We start from the raw sequence: 26553 nt of genomic DNA, 5'->3' as shown, positions 1-26553 counted from the left end.
TTACGAGCATCTCGTGACTTCGAGGGATTTAAATAGCCTCAATGATCATTCAAACTCTTCGAAAATACCTCTATAGCTGGTGTTCAGAGATGCCAACTCAAATAAGCTCCACTAAAGCACTCGATTAATTGAATATTCCCCGCTGATCACCGGAGAAATTCTCATTACGCGAATGAAAAGCGAAAAAGCATGCAAATCCCACGGGATATTCTCGATTGAAAGTTGATGGAATGCAACAATGCTGGATCATTAATTTTAATTGGAATCGACATTATTTTGGGATGAATTGTAGTTACTATTCGACTGTGACTCATGATGCCAATAAAATCGAAAATCATTGCTGAAAACGGGAATGAACTGTCGTTGGTGTTCTCCGTGTCTAGAATTTGTACCGGAGATAAGAGTATTCGATTACAGGGGACATCCTTAACAGGTGTCGCTGGCAGTGAGTCTCGCTCTCTGTACACGATGTCACTGACAGCTCGTGGGGTTTTCAAAACAACCACCGATGTATTTTGTCTACGTACGTTGGCATTCTTTTTTATTTCCTTTTTATCACGACCTGGGGGAAAATAGGTCGCCTGCAACCGAATGCTCACCTCGTGGATTCGATAATATCCAGTATTTCTACTTTCAGTATTTGTAAATGGACAAGTCGAGTTCGTTTACCAGTTTTATCATTAAAATAGTTAATCATGCTACTTTTATTTGGAATTTTGTTGTGCTGGGGATACATTCAAGTTGTTTTGATTATTCTGGCTTATCTTCTGCACTGATGAGTCTCAAAGACTCATGAGTTGCAGACGTTCGGAGATGAACTCCAGGGAAAACAAGGGGCTCACTGTTTTCGCGATCAATGTCGACTCTTCAGAAACTCTGAGAGGCATGTGAAAAACGTTTGGAATCATCAAGATACTCCACTCAACCTTGGTCTCCGCATTGATGATAGCACTTGTAAATTGATGGCTTTCTATTGATTTTTTTTTTCTCTTTATTCCTCATCTATTGATTCCTCCACTTCCCATATTTCTCTCTCAGCTCTTCCTCGCTGAGTTCAGGTTCATCATCTCCAATCTCGTCGGTCTCTTGTCCACTGACGTCGTACATCGGCTCGTTCCGCATGAGTCGATAACGATTGTCCAGTGCAATAGTCGATTCTATCTTATTCTCCATCAGCTGTAGAGAAAACATAGAATTTAGAATTTTATTCTGTTCCATAAAGGGGAAAAAAAATATATATCTCTTTTTTTCTCTGTTTGAAATCACATGATTTCCAGGCACATGGATAACTCATTGAACAATTTATGATGAAAACTTGGTAGACTCGCAGTGAGTTGCTTTTTAGTATGAATTATTTATAAAGATTATTCTGTGGCTCGTACCAACGAGAAACGTGAGAAAAATAGTAAAAGGGCCAACAGAGCGGGTGACGTATGGCGCTTATGCGAAAGTGCCGGATTTCATCGATCCGTTTTTAACCCTCCTGCACTCCCCCTCAACTCTTTCACTCGTCCATTTCTCTTTTTTTTTTATCATTTTTTTCATTCTCCTTCTCGTCTTACTCTATGTACCCGCACATACGGCGTTGTCCGCCACTGAAAGCTTTCCGGCGAGCTTTAAAAACCCAATATCATTCACTGGATATGATTTGAAGTCTCGTTATGAATTCCGGGTCACATATTCAGTTATCCTCATGCATTTTCCAATGGGCAAATGGGACAGAGGCTATTGGCGAGCTTTGAGCCAGTTGTTCAATAGTTTTTCGTTGGGTTATCGTAAAAATTTGTCGAATAATCCATTCCGTTTTTCACGTCAATGTTGCTTTTGTAGTGTGGACTACACGGTAAGCAACGTGTATTTCCGTAAGCCGCTTATTTCGATTCCCCTTCTACCTCTCCACCGCTTTTTCCATCAAGAATATCCTCACTCTTCCTTTTCAACCCCCGAGCTATTCCAGTTTTCCCTTTTTAAAGTGGCCTACACCCTTTACTACCTGTCGCCAGTCTCGAGTCGATTGCAACCTTTGTCGGAGTTTTAACGAAATTTTATAGTTCCGGATAACCCGGTATCACAAAATAGTCATGTTAATCCTGGCAATATTGTTAATGGACTTCTAAAGGTTGATTCTCACCCTCGAAAACCGATAAGAGAAATTACGAACGGTGTGAGGAATAGACAGGTTGACTTATACTTGACGATTAAAAAAAGAGAGGTATGTTGTCACAACGGCAATGCGCCTGATGGCTAGATCAAATGGCTTGCAGCGAACCCGAGATCAACTCTTGTAGTGTGGTTTTCCAATTTTTCCCATTCTCCCCAACTCTCGAGTAATGAATAAACGAAAAATGAGACCGCAACGGAGAAAATCAACACGTCTATAGAAAATGTTGGGTAGTAATTCACGGTATTGAATTTAGCAATTTCAAGACATGACAGTTTCATTGGAGACTGAAGGGATGGTGTCATTAGGAATTATTACTCGACTATAGGATAAATTGGAATGTTTGTTCGAAGAGTGATATGTGTACTGCATAATTGATGGGGGAAGAAGCTCGAAATTAAATTATGTTATTAGAAGCTGCATAGCGAGGGAGCGACACAAGGAAAGCCCGCAAGCTGTGCAAAAGCTCTGGTATATGATAGAGTATGGAATGGGTGAAGCTCGACCATGACAGAGCTAAAGCGTGACCCGTATGTATGGGGCTTCATCCGCCCCGGTTTTTCCAATGTTTCATACACCCCCTCACACCACTCGTTTCTTCATCCCTTTTAAAGGCTTCCGGATGAGTATAAAATCTCATGTCTACGCATCAGCCATTTTGTACATATCGACCATTTTCATTGTCTCCCAAGTCTCACGCTAGGCGCTAGGATTAACGTCGCAAATTGGGCGGGAAATTTTCAAATGATTAAGGAAATCTACGCTAATTATCAAGTTCTCTGAACTCCGGACAATTGAACAGAGTGCTATCCGGGCTATTCACAGGGTGGGAAAATAATTCATGAGATGCCATCGAGGCGGAGTTGACTGTCAAAGTTCGTTAATGAGTCAGGAGGCTAAACGAGAGGACCAGCGGTGAGGGCAAATCGTATAATATCGATCTTTCTCAACAGTCGGAAAGAAGTTGGCGTCAAGTTTGAAGGAGGTTCGGTGGTCCATGCAGACGAAAGACGGAAGAGCTGAGACGATAGGAAAGGGAAAGAGGAGGGAAGAGGGTGAGAGAGTGAGAGAGTGATAATGAAAATAAAAAAAAATAAAGGGACCGAGGGAGAGAGTAGCTCTTGCCTTGAGGGCATGTTCTCGCGTTCTCTCCGCAGCCTCCAACATCGGGGTGGTGGCGAGTATTGATCCGAGAGGGGGATGATTTTTAAGACAAAGTTCCCACCTACTAGCACAGATGGCTCCACAAGTCGGAATATCCTGACTCTTCCTATTCACCAGGGCCGTAAACTCAAACTCAAATTATTGTTTTTTGGTGATACACTAAATTTATTGAGATGAGTTTGTAATCTCTGCCGATATAAAGTAAACTGCTAAACGAGTTGAAAAATACTCATTAGTGTTATCAGTGGCACATGCCTTGGGGCGCGTTTAATTTCTACGGCATGTCTGATCAAATGCCTCCGAGTCCCTGGATCGCAATTCGCTACTACGTGCCGACGCAGGAGAACACCCGTGTGACGTGTGCTGAGCGCTTTGTTCCCATAGCATTTATGACGCTCTTCTCCTACTCCCTCGACGCGTTTCGATTTGCCAAGTAACCCGAGGAATTTTACACCCATAATATACATGTATACATTTATACACCTCAAAATCTCCTGTCGGCCATTTTCCAAAAGATTCATCTAAAAATTTTTTTTATTTACAATTCTAAGAATTTTTTTCAACCGCTGCTCAAGAACCATCAAATAATTGAAATAGTATATTTCGAGACGAGTGAGATGGAATTTTTACGAGTAGCGTGAAGTTGGCGAACCGGGGCGAAGTTGAGGGCTGCCAATCACACGAGCTGAAAATTCTCGGCTCACGTGTGTCGAATAATATTTTTTTGACAGTGATTTTACGTTCAGCGAGTGCCGAATTGTGCAAAAAGTTTTTCTGTTTACTTTTCGTTTACGAGTAAACGAAAAGGCACTTTTCGGCACGGGGTGAACGTAGCAACAATCTCAAAAATACATTTTTCCTTTCACCTCCAGCCTCGGAGCCAGACCTATGATTTTTGGGGGACAATATGGACTTTTTTCAAAATCGATTTAAAAAAAAATGAAATAATGATTGATTCCACGTGAAATCACCTTAGATAAGATGATAAACACTTGAGAGGGAAAAGAGTGAAAAACCAAATTCAAGTCTCTGGTTATTTTCTCGTTCTATCTGAGACACGCCGTTACCCGGAATTAGTTCAACTTAAACATAATCTCGTGATGGTAATTGTATTGACGCGGCGAATCGTTATTATTCTGCATAAGGAGTCCCACTCGGAGGGTTTCCCTCTTTCACCTCCCGTGGGTCGTTGAATGGCTTGAAGAGAAAAAATATCGAGGGTCGAAACGACTAACTTTAGTGCCTCTCAATGTTTAAATAGTAACTAGCAAATGGAATAATCGCACAATAGTAACATGAATAGTTCTATCACAATTGTTTGATTAAATGATCCATTAATATCGATGTCTAGTGGTAAAATTCAGTGTTTAGATGAAATTTATTTACAAATTAATTTGCGTTTGAAGAGTTTAATTTGTTATTGAATGTAGCAGAGGATGTATTCTGGGATAAATCCATGTTTCGACTGGAGAAAAAAAAATGTCAGAGAGTTGAAGTGAGAGTCAACTGGATCCAAGAGTCTCTAGGATGTCATTACCCTATAATTCTTTTGGTTTCCTCCTTGTGAACCCTCGACAATTTCCTTCTCACCACATCCTCAAGTGTCATCACCTTTCTCCCACTATGACTACCCCTTACTTTTCCTCTCCTCTCTCATCTTTGATAAAGCACGCAGTATATGTATAAAAGTACGTGATCAGCATTATTTGGTAGATTAAACGCGTTACAGATGAATCGTGCATTCACGACTTTCTTTACATTATAAATATACTCTATATCTCGTTAGCAAGTGTAGTAATTCGCTAGAGGTTCGTTGTCTTATGTACCAGCATCCGACTTTATTTATTTTTCTAAAAAAAAAAAAGCACCGTAGATTGACCGACTAATGACCAGAGATGTTAATAACAACTTAATGTAATCTATTAATCAATCTTGCGGTAGAGCTCGTGATCTAACTGGCAAAATTTCAAACGAATTAACCGTTGAACCTTGATTTTACAGGATAACAAGGGACTTCTGGTGGAGATTAATGATTATGTTTACCAGTGGTACTCAGTGATAATTAGATGTAGATTGTCATGAAATTTTAGAGCAATGGGTCTGATAAGCACTGGAATTTCCATCCATGTCAGTTTATCTCTGAAGGGAGACATTTGAATGACAAAAAAATAATGGCAAAATGCAATATGCAAAAACAAAAAAACGTTGTCTCTTTTTAAGGATGCAGGACGAGCAGCGACGAGTGCTAATGTGGTGGAGCAGCAAACCTCCGAACGTTGAAACGCGTGTTATCGGCAAGGTAAAGAAAAGGCAGTTGAGAAATCAGCCTAAAGTGGGAGAAAATCATTTGAAAAGAAGTATATCCATAGATAAAATGAGGAACAGGCTTTTTTTCGTATATCATCTTGTAACCAAAGTATTCTAAAGTAATTAATACTTTTTACAGACTGAATAAAGAATGAAGCATCTGTTTTATTTATCGGGCCTTCGAAATCCTATTAGATCAGTTTTGTGTGGTAGCACATTTTCCATTTTGTGTTTATTATCATTCTAAAAGTGTCAGAGATTAATTTCCACCACTGAAGTACAAATTTATTTACTTTATGTGAATTTTCCACCTATTTCGTATATAATCATAGCACAGTAGGGTAACAATTTTGGGTCGTGTATGAGAGAAGGTGTCTTTTTTTTTTTTCATAGAAGTTGATAAAAATTGGGTCTTTTTAGTCTCCCTCTCACGGTATGGTGATTTTCATTCGTGAGATTATTCATGAAAAATCGGAAAAAAAAACATCAGAGGCTTCCATTCGGAAAATAAATGATGGAAAAATATTTTTTCGAGGTGAAAGGTAGCATAGGCAGTATCATTCTAGTAGTTGACAGCTCTCTTCCATGTACTCCATCACAAACTATAAATGCGTTCACCCTGTCCTTTCTCCCTTTGATGAACCTTCACCAAATAACTCATCACTTATAACGGCATGCCAAAAGTAAAACCGTAAAATAGGTTTTTTGAGTATCGTAACAAGTAGATAAATCAAGTATCGTTGTTTCCAAATTGACTAATCAAATTCACGAGTGTTCATGTGGAATTATTGGCTAAACAGTATGAATAGTCAGCGGAAGGGCAATTAGTGTTCGTGGAATAAAAACCAATGAATTTAAACTCATTAGGATTCACTCAGCATCGTGGAATAAACACATCTCAAGTGTTCTCCGGAAATATTAAATCATACTTCGTGTTTGATGGCAAGGAAAAAAAAAGGACTGGATAAAGGGGAGCGTTAGTCATGCACTCGAGGAGTTGAAAAAAGTTATTCTGTGACCAGACCGTGCAATCAGAAGTGATCGTCGCGATAAGACACACTGTGAATGAGGTCTCTAGTTAATGAATTCCACCGAGATCCACGATTGGGCATACGTTGGCACCGATCAAGTGCCCATTAGATATAGCGATAAGGAATGCACCCCTTGCATAACGAAAATTTAATAACCATTTGCCTTTTATATATTTTCACCAGGCATTCACGAGATTGTCACCGCAGGTTCTCCCGAGGTTTATTTGGCGATCAGGTTACTCTGATCGAATCCAAATGTTATCAAAGTTGGGCCAATTAGTTGGGAAATTCTGTACGGTCAAGGCAAGCGCCAAGTTATTAGCTTTGATTCTCGGGCTCGGGGGAAAGGGCCACCGGCATCCGACAATGAGCAAACCGCAGAGCCTAAGAATCTCAGAGAAACAAGTACATTCCAGACTCATGCCACGGCCATGAAATGCTTTCCTGGGGCAATTATTGTTCAGAGTAATCGATTATGAGCGGAATTCCTACTGGATTCGTTCGACGGACACCCGTTGGCAACGCAGATATCACCTCGTGTATTACCGACGGTAAAACAATTCTAGACTCTGCTTTTATCGACCAACCATATCGTTTTACGCTTTTCCGGGGAATTCCGCTATTTCCTAGTTCTCCATGAGGGCAATCCGCATTTTGACCATGAGATGGCGCGTCGATTTTTCATCCCCTAAAAATCAATTAATACCAATTTGCGGGATAAGAATTGGACGGGTTCTAATTCAATTTCGGAAACAATGCTTAGTGGAGAATTCAATGACGAGGGAGAATAAACGAAATTATTAGAAACTTGTCGTTTGAGACATTTAATTTTCCAAATTGATTGGAGTTTCGAGAGGGTAAAATGGGTAATTGGGTGGTGACCGAGATAGCTGAGAGAATTGAAAGAAAAATATGAGGAAGTGGCTGATCGAAGAATTATCGAAGTAATTATCGTGTAATTATCGTGTAATTATCGTGAGTTTGGGGGATTTCAATGCCGGTGAGTCTTAATAACGATCTCTTTGTTGGAAGAACAAACTGAAAGCAAACGATTTTTCTACATCCCCAAATCTAGTCGATTCCGAGCTTTTACACACCAGTGCATGTACTGTTTTTCGTTGACCATCTGTCGAGGGCGGGCAAGCCCCTGTCGATTAATTGGAGCCCCTCGTATTGATCCAATAACCCATCAGTGGAGAATAAAGATAGGAAATTGAACACAATAAATAAATGGGACTTGCAGTGAAATAGGATTTCGAAAAAAAAAATCGAACTAGACATGGAAATGACTTTGTTATGTCAATTCCCGAGACAGGGGGTAACGGGTTTTGCAAATTTATTTTTCAATTTCTGTGAAGCTCCTCCATTTATCTCTGTCTTCACTGAGAGATTGAATAAAACGGTTTGAATTGAGTTTCGGGAGAATAATCCTTCTCACGCTGAGTTGAAAAACGCTTTGCAATTTCCGTGAGTTCATGGAAGGGGAAAATAGAAATCCCGAAGGCGGGGGTGGGTGGATGAAGCAATTTTTAAGGTTTCTTTATGTAAATAAGACTTAGACGAGTGATTTTCGAATGTCTTAGGGGGATGAAAGGGGAACATATAGTGGCATTCACATGGCTAATATTCATCTCACCTACGTGTCTTCACGCGTGCTTAATGAACAACTTTACCGTGAAAATCGAAATAAATTGACGTGACACACACGTCTACCCTCAATGACAGCAGCCTACAATGTGCAATATGTATTCTCAACTAATGAAAGTTAATGATATTTTGGTGTAAATATTTATTCAAGCAACAGCAAAATTATTATCAGCAGATATTAATATTGTTCAGTGACCTATTAATACTCATCTACATCTATAATATCAAATAATGATAAACACACGTATACAAGTCTTCCATAAAATCAATAGAAAAGTGTTGAATAAAAGGAAAGGACTATTCAATTAAATACAAGTGCCTAGAATGTTTCTACTGATATTTAATGAGAGAAAAAAAAATGAGGCAATTTATTATAAGTTATAAACTTGGCCCTTGTCTTCTCCAAAAAATTTCTACTGTCTACAGACATCTAAAATTATAGCATTTCTACACAAATAAGTCTCTCACGTATCTTCTCATTTGCTCATCGTAAAGTAAATTCCACATTGATACTTGGCCGATAAAAATGTGAGCATTAATCTGAATTTGCAATGATTAATGAAAACATCAGAAAAACAGTATCTCCATCCACTGAATGGGGGGCACCCGGTTGTTGTTGCCATCTGGTGGACGTGCCCTCAACCAAAGGTTGCTTCTTCCACCCCTCAATCCACGTTTCCACATTTTCACCCCTCGCCTGTGACCAACCCATTCCCCGGTACATCAAAAATATTTCACCTCCTCATCCCAACCAACAGATCATCCACAATTACATCCACTTCACATTATCGTGCAATCGCGAAGAACCATGAAAATCCATCGGTGAATTGAAATATCGGAGGACCGAGGCAAAAGGAAGTCCTTGATATGCTCGCGTAGATAATTAATTGGCACACGTGTACTTTATCCTCGGCCTCCAACAGTCCTTCCATTTTCATCATTCTCGTCTGACACAAAATCAATACTCGTTGTGTTGCATCACCAATGTCACTCGTCATTATGTCTGCTAATGTGATTAATAATGTTTTAGATGATTTAGGGTTTAACGTGGAATTTAAATAGTTGAAATGAGCCAAGGATATTGCGGGGGGTTGAGCGCCGCGCCTCTATCGACCGGAAGCTGCTCCCCCATCGACCGGTAAAACGTTTCACCTCTACGTCCGAGCAAACGTGGCCCTTTTCTACGCGCCACTCTCCATCTTTCTTTCAATATCTCTCATTTTGTTTTTTCCCTCCATTCCTCCATTATTTTAATCTTTCTCATTTCTCCATGGCCACCCACGCTCTTCAACATACGCGGGGAGGGCCCTCATTAACCCCTTTGTCCCACCCTCCCACCGATAACTGGAGCCCCGTTTTCGCCTCATTTTACCCAAGCACTTGGATACTTTCGCCTCCTCACTATTATTCCATCCATTTAATTTATGTGGGTGGAGCGCGTGCTCGGTGAAAGTCGTGCTTTTCCGAGTTTACTGTACGGGGGTGAAATGCTACTTTCCCTAACTCCTCTTCTCCCTTGTCCCCAAACTCCTAGCATTCTCTCAATTCTCACCCATACACAGAGATAACATTTATTCTCTACCAGACACACAAGATTATTCGTTATAACTTTAATGATTTATCGTTTAACGCCCTTAAAATCGAGGTATTATAGATTTTTTATGAGAGTACACGTTCCACCACTTATTAACACTCGGTCATTATAACAACTTGTTTCATTTAAACGGCGATGTACGTCTGGATGATGCACGTTGCTATGTCACAGCATCCAGGACAATGTCCCATCACACCAGTAACTTGAGAAGGCGTACTGCTGTGATAGGACAATATTCCAGACACCGAACTCTTCAGCTGAAGTCCAGTGATAGTATCATACCTGCGTTGTCGCTCCTCACATATTTTCATGCACAAGTCATGAAATTTTATCAATAATCAGGGACAATATCGAAGGGAGGAAATAAAAAAAAAAATTGAAACGTAATCGCGATTGAGTTGTTGAACCCGCTATTCTGTAGTGTACCGTGGTGAATGGTTGAGGTGAATAAGATAAGCGACTCGGTCGAGCGTCCCGACGGCACTGCGTCGCTCGCTGGCGACGGCGCCTCCGCACCCCGTGCGCACCCTTGCCTCACCTCGTCATCCCCCACCAAAGGGGCTCTGCTGGCCGACAACGTCCTGGCAACGGAGGGAGCGCCGCTCTCTCCATTGCTCGCTCAAGGGGCGCAGGGGGGCATTGAAAAATGAGGGCCAGGGGGTGGGTGGAGTGGTAGGATTTTGTGCAAGAGAAAGAGGGAACGGAACGCGACACCCCCAAGCGGCCAACGAGGTAGCAACTCGAGTCCAATGTGTATACGGGGGTGGGTGATTTCACCGAGGGGTGGTGAACGGTGTGGAGGAGGGTGTATTGATCCACCAGCTGCGCGTTCTCTCACTCTCGATTCAGCCTGTGCGCGCAACATCAACCACGGTGAATACAGTCGTCGTCTCGTACACTCAGAAGAGTCCGAGTTGGCTTTTTTTTTTTTTTTATTTATTTTGTTTCTCTTTTTCTTTTTTGCCACTCGTTCCTTCAAGACGCTCGGACCTTCGTTAGACCACCCTCTTTTCATGTCCTTCTTTTAACTGCTCTAAACATTATGATGACTCTTCAAACTTTACATTTTATGTTTCCTCCGTTTGATATACACATTGTCCCAAGGCCCTGACTTCTCTCACGAATTAATCAAGTTCGTTTTTGTTGCACTGGCAACTTTCACTTGCCTCGTGCAGATGGCTTTAATGGTTAACAGAAATATCGGAGATTCGATGAATTATTGGCTAGCCGAGTTAATTAACTTAGGCCAAAGTATCCTTGCTCAGTTGCTGTTGTACTACTAGACAACGCATATTGGCTAGGTGAGGAGGGAGATGATTATCTCGAGGTTGCCGGGATAATTCGATCATTCTCATTTTGGCGGATCTCTATTTACGATTCGATTGACATGCCTTTTTTTATCTATTTATTATTATGGAGTATGTGAGGGTTGAAGAGTATTGGGGAGGTTTATTACCTTGAGGGAGCGGGGATTTCTCAGATCGATGAATTTCGGTTTGGACTGCATCTCCCAGCGTTGATTACCCATTCTACCATTATAATTACGATTATTTATCGATCCACAATCAGTTGTTATGGAGAACAATGACATAAAGATAAACTCACTGTACGTCGATTGTCGTAACGAACGTTCTGTGATAAATCATAAATAACATTCCACCCAGAGCGCCCAATTGAAGAGCCAACAATGGACAGACCTGCAACATTAATGAATGTTCCACAAAATTGAATATTCATTCAAGTACATTGAACTTTGAAAGAATTATTTAGCTCTGTTAGTTTAGTGGAACTGAAAAGCTTGGAAATATCAATCTCTCACAGTAACGAAAAAAAAAAAAAAAAACTAGTGCACTTCGAATAATTGAACCTAGATATTGGTATATTTTTATTTATTCTCGTTTCATTAACACAACCACACCGTCAATTAATTCCCGTATGAATCAATTGTTTGTTTATTTGTGTTTCAGCGCTGGCATGGAGGCAGCGAATGGTGCACTGGAGCACGATTTTCACAATGCCCTAGTGCCAATAAACGGTAGCCATTCAGGTAGCTCCGGCAGGAGTACGCCAAACAGTGGTGACCCAGCACCGGGAAAATTGTTTGTCGGTGGTTTGTCGTGGCAGACGAGTAGTGAAAAGCTCAGGGAGTACTTTGGCATGTTTGGCACCGTGACGGATGTATTAATAATGAAGGATCCAGTCACGCAGGTTAGTAGTGATGAACGTATGTTGAAAAATCATTACAGGGACCGTGCATGGACACTCCACTCATCATCAAAAGGCTACAGTTGTTTGCATGTTCATTTGTAAATATTGTAAATATTCATGGATACATGGATACTCGTCATACACGGTCTCTGGGCGGTGAAAAAACTCATCCTATTGTGCATATATTAACTGTATGTTGAATAAAAATTTGTTCAGCGGAGTCGGGGTTTTGGTTTCATCACATTCGCTGAGCCTGGCAGTGTCGACAAAGTACTCAAATGTCCCATTCACACGCTGGACGGCAAGAAGATTGATCCGAAACACGCGACACCAAAGAATCGTGCTAAACAGGCTAATCGAACGAAGAAGATATTTGTGGGTGGTGTTAGCCAAGACACAAGTAGCGACGAAGTTAAAGCTTATTTCAATCAGTTTGGTAAAGTCGAGGAGACGGTTATGCTGATGGATCAGCAAACAAAGCGACATCGTGGCTTTGGGTTTGTGACGTTTGAGAATGAGGATGTTGTTGATCGAGTTTGTGAAATACATTTTCACACGATTAAGAACAAGAAGGTGGAGTGCAAGAAGGCGCAGCCTAAAGAGGCTGTCCAGCAAAGTGCCCTTGCACTTGGTAAACGAGTTGTTCTGGGTGCACTGGGTGTTCGACTTGCTCCACAGCCTCAGTTGCAAGTTGCCACGGCATCGCAATTCGTTGCTGCACAGGCACAGGCCCAGGTACAGGCAGCCGCAGCGGCAGCTGCTGCTGCACAGGTGCAGAACGCTGTGGCTGGTTATGGAAAATTGTTTGCAAGCAGTTATCCAGCGCTATCGGCGTATAGATATGCACCCTATCCTATTCCAACTGCTGTTGCCACAGCACCACCAACGGCACCCGCACCACCTACAACAGCCACAGCTGCACAGCCACAAGCTGGAGCGCCACCTGGCAATCCTTATCAGGGATATTCACTTACGAATGTCGATATGTCGAGTTTCCAGGGCGTTGACTGGGGCTCAATGTACGGTATGGGGATGTACGTTTAAATTTTCATTCAATTGTGGATAATTAATGGGAGTCAGTGCCACTCTGCATCTTTCTTCGAGAGCTTTGGATACTGGAACAGTTGGAGCAATCGGTCAGACTGTGGAAATTGTTGAAGAGATTACCCTGGGAATAATGGAAGAGGATAAACGTGTTAAATTCAATCTTGGAAGATGTCAAGCCAGATGAATGCAAGTCTGATTTTTTTTTCTTTCGTTTTTTTTTCATTATTATTATTTATATTAATTATTCTCTTCGCACCGTCCTTAACACTCTCTTCATTTATTGAATGTATGTTCAATCGATCTCTCTTCATCTGCGCTCCGTTCTTCCGGCTTCTCTAGCCATTAACAATACTTATAGTTTTTTAAATCTTTCTTTTGTTCTTTTTTTTTTTCATTTTATCAGTTTGCGCTAGTTGCGCAACGGCTCGTAGTTTGGTGAATAAAATACTGAATGTTTTATTTTTCATCTTGATTGATTGAATTTCGTTGATATTGTTCGAGCATCGTAATGCCCTGAAATATCAATCCGAAATGTGTTCTCGAGTAAGTGAGGAAGATATTAACGCAATACTCTTTTATTTGAAAAATACTCTATCCCACTGGATGCTCCCCTTTGATTAGACTTGAATTGTTTTCGGTAATAATCAGATAATAATGGACTTATTGATAATTAATTTAATGAGAATGAAAATAACAATGAAGATCGATGGGCTGTCAATACTTACTGATAAGTAATAATATGCATATTAAATATATATTTTTTTTTCGAGTAATGGAAGACAATATTTCTCTGCTCTCCATGGCATCTGAATGAATAGCCATCGTTTACAAAATAAAATGATAAAAAGCGATTGAATAATTAGGGTAAGATGATTATTAGTAGAGGATGAGGAAAAGAGAATGATTGAAATTAGAAGATGAGGGATAATATCACGTACGGGATAATGCACCAGGACGTATTATATTGATTGGCGTGTGCCGGGTCGCGCGTTAATCCTATTTCATAGTTATTCAATCATTAAGGATACTCAATAGTAACGTAAGTGACGCGAAAGCGATAACAAGAATACAGGATTATTATTCTAATAATAAAATCCACATTGAGATTAGCTCAAGAGAGAGATTAGATATGTGAATAAGTTAACGCGTGTGATTTTTTCACACTCATAATGATTAAATCTTTTTCTAAAATTTTGGACTGAAATGTGTTCTCAGTTGAGAGCCAAATAATAATGAGATAGGCGAGAGGAAAATTTTATGAGTGAGAAAAATGAGACAAGTCGAATTTGAGATATATCGAGCAATAAGTGAATTACTCAATTAATTAACGTCGGAAGTTAGAAAGATGTGGCAGCATACAATACGAGTAGCATATGCATACATTTGTATATGTCTTCATAAGTTAATTATCATTATAATTTAATGGACACTAATACGCGAGGAGATGCGGATAAAAATGCGGCTCCTCGTTTCAACTGTTCAAACATGTGGAGAATAATCATGAGAAATGATGAGTAATATCTCTAGTAATAGGAAATTTCACGAAATATTGGCAGGTGATGACGTGCGAGTGATATTCAATATACATTTCGTCATAAGTTAAGAGTAAAAAACAAATATTGTTACTCGCGACACCCCACGAGTATTATTAATTTATATTTAACACATATTCTTGAATATTGTCATTAAAATGATACGTACTTATGGTCTTTGCTTATGAGCAAGACTGACATGAGAGTGAGAAAAACAAAAAGCAAAAAAAAAAAATTAACATACAAGAGGAAATGAGCGTGAGTGTGTGAGTCGCGTGTACGAGTGCTTAGTTGAGAAAAAAACTGAAGAGGAAATTCCAATTTTGATGATAGAAGGTGCATTGACCATTAGACATGACGAGCATGTAGGTTACGACAGTGTCTTTTATTTGATTTATCAACGGCCATTGGTAGATTTGCATTATCAATTTTTCATAATCTATAGACTCCCGTTGTGCTCCCGTTGAAATAACAAACAAAAGAAAAAAAACAGTAATAGTACAGAACAATACCTCTCCATTCATAAGATTCTTTGTACATTCGGGATAATATTGACTAGCGAATGTTAACAGTAATGCGTAGTTTAGTTTTTTGAACGCTAACCATCCATTAGTTTTTGAGAGTATGAATTATCATGTGATACATGATTTATTTATATATAATGTTTACATTAGATGAAGCATGCTGGTTGATAATTCTCCTCAAAATTATTAGTCTTCTTTTTCTATTCACTCTATCATTTCTCACCATTCTTGAAGTTACAAGTTTCCGTGTCATTCGTATTGACCGATAATTTGATATTTGCCCGTGTACGTGCAATTGATACTTCCAATCGTCAATGAGTCATTCGCATCAACCTGTAACCTCACGAATAACCGATAAAAACAAGAGTTTGAAAATAAACAAAACGGCGAATACTGTAGTGATCTGCAACATGTGAATTCATAATAACCAGTGACCGTATTTTCCAATAGATATCAACAACTATTATTAATTGTGATTCTGCATCAAAGCTTGTTATTGTTAGTAGTACTGTCACAACGCCATTATTACCACGATTATCAAACAATACAGAACTCTACACGTACGCCAAAACATCACTCTGTCTATTGTCAATACGTGAGGCTCAAATTGGCTGAAGAGAGAAGGAAGTACTTACAGATATACAAATATTTAGCTCTCATTAAAAATTCATGTGTCACGCCCAAATTTCGCATGCAGAACGAACGGATGAGCTTGAAGATACGATAAGCAAGAAGGGGGTGGAGAAAAAAAGGAAGAAAAAATATGAAAGAAAAAAAAATGACATCTGATCGGTCTGCACGTGAAAGCAGAACGAGGCAAGCATTTGTGTACAGAAGAGAACACACGTCCTCGAGGGGTTGTGAATATGGGGATGGGTGGGTGGTTGGTTGGTTGGTTGGGTTGGTTTTAGTTGGTCTGTGATCCTCCTCTAAATTTTCTATCCTACTCTGTCGTCTACCGATCGATCGTTCCAACGGGTGTCTCCTCCAAGCATTGCAAGGGGAAATAACTAGGCATCATCCCCCGATTGGTGCGCGCGTCGGTTTACTTCGGGACACCCCCCGAAGGATCGAACGCTAAACTCCGCATTCTTTGTGCTTCCATCCCACATCCACCAACTCTTATATCCATTCACCAATATCCCACTATTCTATCAATTTAATTAACCCCAAATCACACACCATCATTATTAGACGGAATATGATAGAAAATAAATTCGAGGGGGTATATCCACGGGCCCTCGAGGAACCGGTGTCTCACTTCCATCGAAATGAGAGGCATCGACACTATGATCGACATAGCGTCAACCATACACATGAAAAAAAAAATAATAAACTCTCAAACCATACATAACACAGCAGTTATACATGAAAATGAAGAGAAAAGTTGGAAAAAAAAATTTTAGATTAGATAAATGCCTAGTGAAATTGCCAATAAAGTAGTCGTTTACAACTGGTAGCTAACCTCTTTGTGTATCATCCCTTGTATCATCTTCTACCCCAAAAAAATACTCCTCTAAAATGGAATCTCTGTAATTAGTAAGCATAGATCTAACTCTCTGTTACATTATCTTTTTCTCCTGTTTCAATAATTTATTTGAATATTTGTATCAATTATCTATTTTGTTATTTTATCCCTTCTTCAGCGCTAAGTAGAAATATCTCCAGGGTTTGAAGTCGGAGCTAATTGGCTTATTAATATTGAGCTTGTAATTAGCCCGATAAAGACCCCTCTCTATCCTCAATCTCGTTCCGTGTTGCACTCTGGTTGGTCCATTTACTAAACTCATTTATTCTTAATAGCATTGTTGAGAAAAACAACAGATTCTCTTCTTTAACTCATTTTTCCACACTCATCGTCTCATTATAACACATGATTCTTGGAGGACTTGAGTGTGTTCTCAAACTCGAAAGTACACTAGACCAACCGAGAGCTGTAACTCGGCACTCTTGAGCTCTCGTTTTTATTTTCAGTGTTATCTTCATTATTTATTTGACAAAAAAAAGTGCGGTCTAAAGTGTACACCAGCAGGAATTGTGTAGAGCATGCATTAGCTAGTCTCTGGCACCTCTAACTACCAAAGTAAAACAAAAAATCACCAGTCCCTCTCCATCAATCCCATAAATCCCCTGTACATATCCGATTAATGAGTATCAGAGTTCAATTTGAGTGAGACTCGAGAAGTATCTTGTGTGTCAATAGAAGTTCATTATGCTCTACGCGAAAGCTTTTTGGAGGTAAAGTAGGCTCTAGTAATTTTATAGAAATGAGGAATACTCCGATAATTCCCCTGAATCTTTACACTTACCCGAGTGCCTTAATAGCTCCTTCAAGTTATGGAAAAAAAAAAGAGGAACAAAATTTAAAAACGAGACTAGAAAAATTCTGATACATCTGACGACAAGAGAGTGCTTCCAACACATCGAGATGATCTTCCTCATCATCAGGTAAGGATTGATTTAAACTATATCCAAACACGTAGACTGTAGGTGAAAGTAGTTGGCTTTGAAATAGCTATCTCAGGTCTTTGTATGGATAATCCACCTGGCATCTTCTTGTTGGTATTTATTCACTAGAAAAATCACGGATCGAGGGACACGGAAGTGACGGAGGTGGGAAAAAAAAAAGGCTAATTTATAATTAAAACATTTCAAGAAATTCGATGAAAAGCAGACCTTCAACCTGTTGGCACGACTTCGCTAGTACCATCACAATTATTATTTTTTTTCTTCCCTCATACCCTATCAAATGTGTAGATTTATCCATTAAAATTGTGTAACATATGTGTGTGTGTGTGTGACGATCCAGGAATTGCTGCCCATGTTCTGGCCAATCGCCAGGAATCTTAGATACTGTACTGGAGTGCACATTGCATGTGTAAAACAACAACAGCACTAACTACGAGGAAATTTAACCCCTCAATTGGTTCATGTTTTGGCATTCAATGGCATGCGATTTAGTCGTTAAGGGATGAAAATCGATGGATCAGTTTAAATCGTGTCTTCACTGTCACTTTTATTTATCAGTACATTAATTACGCATCATCGTTGTTGTGAAATCATATGACTGACAATGTAAGTGATATTAAAAAAGAAAAAAAGTACTAATATGCTTATTCGCGTTGATAGAGTCCATTGAATGGAGAGATAGAGTTGAATTTAGATGGAAAATTATGGAAAATAATGTAGAAAATTTTCGAGGCACTTTGGACATGGGACCCACGCCTTTCCTTTTAATAATCATTAGTGGTTACTCAAGTGAAGAGAAGAATAATCGATGAATCATGAGAAATAATAATTAAGCCGGATTTAATGGCCGGGTCTTGTTCTTCCAGTACGATTACATGAAATGAGAGAAAAAGAAACAAAGAAAATAATAATCAACGGGTTTCACGATTTAGCCAGTAAGGTTTCCTCTGGGCTTGTCCAGTTAACTCGATTCATTGGATACAGTACAGACACATTGGAATGTACCACAGAGATGTCAACAAGGGGTGAGCCAATTACTTGCAAGTAAATACGCTCACAAGTAAGGTGATAATGTACTACCGGTGAGTGACAAATAATAGTCAATTGGTCTGAGATTGAGTATTGAAATCCAGTGAATTATTATGCAATCGATGATAAACTGCTCGAATTGTATTTCCTCACTCAAATTCATAACCACTTCATGAGACTTATCAATTTCTGAGGAGTATTATTCACGGGAATTTCTGTATGATTAAAGTGAAACCCTGGTGAGAGTCATTGTAAATATATTTCACGTGAATATACGTTAGTTTTCCGTTCTCAGAGAGGATAAAGGGAGATTCGATAAACCTGTTCGATTCCTTTGAACATGAGTAGTTTTTATTTTATAATTATTTGAAATTCTAGTCACCAAATGAATTGACATCTTGAGATTCTTGACATTCCATAGTATCAACTCCCTTCATCCAAACAAACTTTGACACTTCACGTGCCTGTAAATAATGAAGAACTTAAACATATGGAGAAGGAGAAGAACAAAAAATCATAATTATCGAATAAGATATAATATATTTTTTCAATCTCATCCCAGTGCTCGTTGAGACTCGTTTAACTGTCACTTTTTATTTAATATTTCATACTCAGGATAAGATCCTAGTATTCTTGAGATTTTTGAAAAGTGGAAGAAAGGCTCGACATATCTCACCTTTCCTCCCAATCCCATTCACTTAGATCAATCCCTCATTCTATCCCCATGTGCCTAAGAGCATAAGAGATTTTTTTGTAAATAAATGATAATGAGTGATTAAGCTTTAGCAAGTCTAATTAGAATGAACCCTAGTTAAAGAAAATACATTTCAAATAAACATTACACGCGTTGTCGATTGTAGTGTCGCACTTAGATGATGGAGGGGGGAGGAATCTCGATCGTATAATTATTTCGATTGATGATTGAGAGTGACAATGTAAAATATCATATCGAGAGATTCCTCGCGCTCTCAGTGGTAAAGAAAGAAAAAAAAAATGTAGTCTGTAGTGAGTAGAAATGATATTATCTCACGTGATAAAAACAAAGGTAACATTAAATAATATCACTAGCTTGTATACTTAAAATATGAAAGACTCACGTTGTAGAATATCCAAATTTTAGTTATTTTAATTTATCAGATGTGCCATATTTGTTACTCTCCAAGATTTGTTCAATCTCCGAAATAATTCAATGATGAATCATTCTAGTCCTTTATATTATTGATTAACTCTATAAAGCCAACATTTCCGATGCGAATGAACAAATCTCATATTTTGTAGTAATTTATTTATTATAATCATTTAATACTGTCTAAGTTTTAGCGATATTTGCGTAATAAGTTGATTTATTGGTTTGTAATACATGTTATTATTTTATGTGTCAACAAATGCTTCGATTGTAGCACATTAAACCAAGCTCGCCCTGCAATGCATTCCTTCGAGCAAACACTCACTTATTTATCATCAATAAATAAACAATAACGTTATTTCGATATATATCTTATCCTTGTACGTGATACAAGGATCGTTGCTCGTTGGAGATAATAAATAGCCCGAGTTCCACAAAAATCGCTAGATAGCCCAATCCGAAATTAGAAAATGTGTAGCATTACCGTAATTTATTGAATGAATTAAACACGAGATTATTCTCTAATGAAATTAATCTTAATTGAGAGAATAGAGAAAATATGAATCATGGTGATGGTGGAGGGGGGAATGCTTTTTACGACGGTGGTGGGGAGTCATACAGAGTGAAATTCGGATATTTAGATGGGAATTAAAATTCAAATTCAATGGGACATTTTTGTGAAAAAATTAAAATAAAATAATAAACGGGAACAAGTCGAACAGAAGCCGAATGACAGATACGACCACCGTGTATACTACAGGTAAACTGATTTATTGTACCTGTTGTTGTTGAAAACATATTAAAAATAATCTTATTCCATGCTAACATCGCTTGATATATTTCATACCACCCCTACCTCTTTGAAAACACCAATAAAATCCAATGGATAATTGAGAATTCATTATTTTCGTTGAAGTTACACCCCCAGACTATTGAAATACCTACACTCGTCTGTGGAGAATATTCAGGATGACGTAGTGAGCAATTTACTGTAGATTTAACGTAGTTACAACAGCAGAGATGGACTCTGCCTTTTTTTTTCACTCATTTTTATCCTTATTGTTTTTCTACTACTATTTTTTTTTATTGCCAAAGGCCTTTTCAGGAGAATACCCGCACAGCAGTGGCAAGAGGAAGGAGCAATTCATATCCATGGGGGGGTGGAGAAATAGTGCGAGAGCAGAATGTACTGGATTTTAGAAGTTGGATGGGATTCCTTGAGGAATGGTAATGGGTGGTTTAAGGAGTGCGTCCTAGAGCAGCTATTCCCCTTTATCTATCCTCACCTACACTGTGGTATCACCAATGGGAATGCCCTTATTCGAGTTGAATAAGAGAAAGATATTTTCATGCATTTTTTTTTTTAATCAATTTTTTCATTTCCATGACACTTATCTAGTTGCTGATGTGTATCTATTGTAGTTGCAATTTTATCTGTATTCGTTCTAGATTATCGTAATTTATTGCCCCTTTTCGCTTATTTTTTTATCCTCACAGCCTATATCGAGGAGTCATCAACAAACTACAACGATGGAATGAAAGACATTATTTTCGTTTTCCGTAATTGTAATAGCGTAGATTTATTGACTATTTTTGACTTTAGGACTGTTACTGCTGAGACAAATCTCGACCAAAAAGGAAAATCAAAGACTTATTTGAATATATTTTAATGAAAAGTTATTAAAGAATTTTAATAGAAAATGCGAGTTACGGATTTTTCTAGTCAAATATAACTGAAATCAATGATGAACGTGAGATTTGTAATGCAAAAATCTAGTGTACTACGTGTATTTATAAATATGTACTTAATCTATTTATAAGTGTTAGGAGAAAAATATTCGACGATATGTAAGTGCTTTTATATGTTTACTCAAGTACAAAATGTACATAAAAAAAAATATATGAATATATATTATGTATTCCCGGGTATTTGTAGAATCCGAGAAGAGAAAAAGAAAAACAAGTGTTCATGCGTGTGGATAACGTAATAATCGATATAAAAAAAAATCCAGGCCTGGATATTTTTTATCACAGCATCAAAATTTTTCTCCTTTGTTCCAAAAAAAAAAAACGGGATAACATCGTTCATTCGGTGAAAAAGAAAAGATGAAAAAATAAACACGTGAAGTGGCGCATTTATTCATCCCACCATTAATTTTCCCAATCTGGTCGACCTTGAGAGGTAATTATGCTACTCTCCCTCCGATTGGATGGATAAAAAAAAAAATAGAATTGGAAATGAGAAAGTTTCTTATGAAGTAATTAGAGTCGGCATTGAAGCGTAATGCTCTCCCAAGGTAGCAAACACGCTCCATATAGCATCATCACCGCGAATGAACAACACCAACGATAAATTAATGCAAATTCAGTGTCATGTCTCCCTCAATGCTGATCATATCCCCTTAACGCCACCAGTCCGATGAAAATCGCCCACACGACAAACCCATTGCTGTATTGCTGATAGTGTCTCAAAATTGAAGTGAGGGTACGAGATATAACTCGTCTCACAAGTAAGGGGTGACTAGGGGGTAAGTATAAAAGAGGCGAGTGGATAGGATGGGTGTGACGAAGGGACTTGAGAAATAATACCGAGCTAGCTCACCAGGGGGCCAAAGGATCGATATTTTGAACCCCTGGGGCACAGAATACAACTCTCAAAGGATTTATATCCATCCCTCCGGCAACCAGATGCCCTTAGGATTCGAAAACCCATTGTCTTCTCCATTTTTATCCTATTTTTTACTATTCTTGAAAATTTCTCTCCACATTTACCATTTATTTTTCTTCTATCCTCCTATCACCCCGAAGAGACAACAAAATGATGAATGCTGAATGCACTTGCTAAGATTATCGATCTCGCCAGGATGTAGCGTAACGTTAAACTCGAGGAGACAACAATCCTGGTGTAATATTTCCTTCAGTTACGAGGGGTGAATGCTTCCTAGGTGATGAGGAAATGTCACAACAGGGCTTCATCTCCTGCAAATTTCAACTCCCGCGAGTGCAATATCTCATATTTATAAAGCTATAGTGCCCCCTAGAAATAATATACTCCACAATAGCTCTCTCGCTCGACAATTACCCTCGTGATGTTTAATGCAAGCCATCCAAGAAAGGGAGGATTCACCTCCCATTGCCATATTATTTTTTTTTTTAAAACATGAAAGCTTCCATGTTGAACATCCGGCAACATAATTTCATGGGTGGCGTGATCAAGAGGCATCTCAGGGTTTTATATCCCGAGGAATAGAGCCCTGAATTTCTGGGGAGGGACGTGCAGGCCACGGGGAGGTCTACGGGGTAGAGAGTGGAGAAATATGTGGGGGAGCATCTTCGAGGATGATATTACCGGAAGTGCATGAACACGACACAACACGGCAAAGATATTATCCTATCGAATTCCCGAGCCGTCGATGAATGTCTCGGGGTGTGAGAATGTGTGGATTCCTCGGAGGGATACATGCATTACTCCTGGCATTCCATTACTCGTTGATTCGTGTGAGTTTAGGCTTTTTTTTTTATCAACATTTTTCTCCCTGCGAGAGTTTGTCTGAGAGGTCCCCCTAATTTATAATATCATAAACGAGTATGCTTTATCTTGGATCTAGACGTGTCGTGCAGACTCAACATCGCTGTGGGCACGCGAGAAAAGGACTTCGACCCAGAAAACTACCCCCTGCTGTTCACATCCCTCCGCACCCCGGTACATACGACGGGGGTAAAAGTAGTGTGCTAAATCGATCGACTCGTTAAAGCCGGAGTCTTTTTTTTTTGTCTTTTCTCGCGGCAATTTAATTAGAAGTGGCTTTTAAGTGAACCCCTTTTAGCCCTTGATCCGTGACTCTTCAACATTTTTTTTTTTCTCTTCTTCCCTCATATTTTTTTTTTCCCTCCGTCTACGGAGCTGGATGGGGGTGAGTTATTTGGAATGCGAGGGACGAACCGCGTCTCAACTTTTCTCCACTTCGCGTTGCTCTCGCGGTGGGTTCACCATACATCTGCCTCCCTCTCGCAAGTTGTGGGTCCGAGTTACATAATGCAGCTCGTCGTATTGAATATTTTTCCCTGAGTAAAGTGATAAAGAAATCCTCCGTGAAGCTCTCGGGGTCCCCTCACCAGAACGTTTACGGAATAATAGCTGCGTGGCACGTGGGAGTTTTTTTTCCCCTGCTTTTGTGAACTACCCTCCATTATCTTTCTGAATTCGATGGATTATAGGGAATCAGATCAGTTTCACGGTTGTTATGAAAAGCTCATCTCGTTTGAATTTTATTTAACGCATCGTATGGACAACGATTTCTCATTTTCACTAGGAAAATACTCTAAATAAAATTGGCAGTATAAAAAAATAAACGGACAAAGGGGTTTGCCGCAATGAAAAATAATTCAACTGAGGTATGAGCAGTGGGGTTGTAATTTCTGTGGGTGTAGGCTCGAGAGGATAAAATTTCCAACCCCTTTCTCCTTCTTATGTACGTCGTAAGCGCACTGGAGAGGTTATAAAATTGCATTCACCATGCCAACGTATCCATGCAACTTTGATCCCCTTTTACCCTCTCACCACCGAGAAATACGTTTGGAAGTGAATAAAATATTATTTCCGTAAGCCGGCCAGTCTGTGACTTTACGCCCTAGACCGGAATTCTTTATTCCCTTTCGCATAATAGAGGGAGTCGGAGCGTTAAATTCAACTCGTGTCCGCCGATGCGCTGAATGAAATTCGTTATGTTCAGCAATTAGTCGATCAGTTGATTATAATCACCCGGTGGAATATTTTAATTTTGATATCAAACGAAACGTGAGTTGATTGAGGCTTTAATTAGTGGGCTCGTTACACCCTCTTTTCCAGCCCCCAGCAGTACATAGAGAATGTCTCGGCTTTCTATCGCCGACTCTTCTCGTATTGATCACGTGGCCAGTTCTCCTTCTTCTGACAACATCCAGAGAGAAACTAGGCACGTGTGCACATACACAGGATCGTAATAAATACTGAATTACAGATGGAGTATCACGAGGATAAATCGATCCTTGTGCAGGGCATTTTTCAAAGAAGATGATTAACTGATGGTTACGATTACACGACTCTTGTTTTTCATGACGTCTGCATTCGAATCGAGTATAAAAAATCCTAGACTCTCCTATCGACAATTCGAACAAGTTGTCTGGGTCAACCTACGGTCATGAACGCAAGGGGCACTCCCAGTTTGACGAGAGGGAAAGGGGAAATTCTCGGATCTTATCGACCCGGGGGATAATCGAGCAGATGTTCCCTGGAGTCGCATGATTTCGTTAATACGATGTCTGCGACAAAATGTCAGAGGTTTAATTTATACTTCGGGATGAATAACGAGTTATTTTGTGGGATAATGGTGATAGGGTTGAAAAAAGAGACTGGTATGATAGAGTGAGAGATGAAGGTACACGTTCCACGCAATGGCAATGTGAACGCGACCTCCCGCGGCCTTGCAAAGTCCGAAAACACCGGCGAAATGGGCGGATAACAGGAGCACCGAGGAAGTGGATGTTCCAGGTGGCAAGGAATGCGGAAATGGATTAATAGCAGACTACTCTGTTATGCTCTCCTGTTCACCGGGGATTCAAAGCGGGTTTCTTCGATGGGCCACAGAATTCCAGCGATACCACCAAAATTTCCCCATTTTTCCATCGTCCAAACGAAACTTTCATAAACGAATAAACGTGCGTACTAAATTTCAGACACAAACCGATGAACCAAAGCTCACGGGAAAATCATTTCCAGGTGGAAAATTGATTTCTCTTCTTTTCATGGAGATGGAATTTCTGAGGGTAAATTTGTCTAATTGAGTTGACACTAAAAATTCCATTGAAATGAGGGTATTTGTGCTTCTGTACATTTGAAAATTGATTTTTATCCTGGAGAAGGGCATGACGAGGGAAAATGCTTGGGGAACAGGAGTGCAAACACCAGTAGTTCAGCATCGGCTTTGGTCAGACGGACGTTGCGCGCGCATTCAGTGAATTTCACTGGATTTCTGTTATCCCGATACAGAAACGCGTCACCGAGATTTCTTCGCGACATAACATGACATTCTTTTGCCAGTGGCTACTTGGAGAATCCCAGTGAATTCTTTTCTTTATTCAGCTCTCAGCATTCCGTCTTATTTACTCAAGAAAATTCAACTCAGTCTTCGGATTACCCCGGGGAAAAAAAGTACTTTGCGTAGCGCATTGTTCTTTTTATCCTTTCCATTTCTCCCGGCTCAAACCCACATTGATATCAATTTTTATCGAAGCGCAAATCGCTCGATGAACGAACGAACGCGAGACGAAAGAGATGTACGATTGGGATATATAGGTATAATACGTGTACACATCCTGATGAAGGTTTTAGTATTCATATTGAATGGACCTATCGGGAATTCGACAGCATGTCGATGTAAATGAACGGTGAAAAACTTCCGGGGTGATAACACGGTATCATCTACCAAATTGGATATAAATAATTGGTTTTCAAAGGTCAATTCATTCATCATGATAATTACGGGGATAGAGAATAAACTTACCCCGTAATTTTTTTTAATTTGAGCTGTTGTGTATATCCCAGTGGTCAATGCAAGATCCATCTTTGGAGGACATTTAATTGAGGGCTTGCTGTTGGACATCGTGAGATCAAATAGAAATGTCCTTGAAACACACTCTGAAAGATTAATTATTTGATGACAGAATATTTTCAAC

General features: G+C 39.4%; 2 protein-coding genes across 6 annotated transcripts in view; one reads left to right on the top strand and one right to left on the bottom strand.

Moving 5' to 3' along the window:
* The window catches only part of msi (musashi), a 76199-nt gene extending 55652 nt beyond the window's left edge, over positions 1–20547 (top strand). For 4 of the 5 annotated variants that reach the window (XM_011298732.1, XM_011298734.1, XM_011298733.1 and 1 more), the window contains 2 exons: positions 11872–12112; positions 12329–20547. In XM_011298732.1, coding sequence (XP_011297034.1) covers positions 11872–12112; positions 12329–13156 — 1069 coding nt within the window. In that variant the 3' untranslated portion in view covers positions 13157–20547. Of the gene's footprint in view, positions 1–5545; positions 5625–11871; positions 12113–12328 lie in introns of those variants that run through there. The other variant, XM_011298737.1, reaches the window with a different exon arrangement.
* LOC105262880 (uncharacterized) lies at positions 708–26553 on the bottom strand. The gene is made up of 4 exons (XM_011298738.1): positions 26382–26553; positions 11510–11601; positions 11361–11433; positions 708–1176 (listed from the first exon to the last, which is right to left on the bottom strand). The coding sequence occupies exons 1-4, from the start codon at positions 26478–26480 to the stop codon at positions 1003–1005; spliced, it is 438 nt and encodes a 145-aa protein (XP_011297040.1). The 5' UTR covers positions 26481–26553; the 3' UTR covers positions 708–1002.

Source organism: Fopius arisanus, unplaced genomic scaffold, assembly GCF_000806365.1.
Source record: "Fopius arisanus strain USDA-PBARC FA_bdor unplaced genomic scaffold, ASM80636v1 scaffold00011, whole genome shotgun sequence".
NCBI lineage: Eukaryota > Metazoa > Arthropoda > Insecta > Hymenoptera > Braconidae > Fopius > Fopius arisanus.
The sequence above is the reverse complement of the archived record's forward strand: the minus strand, read 5'-3'. Positions and strand labels throughout refer to the sequence as shown.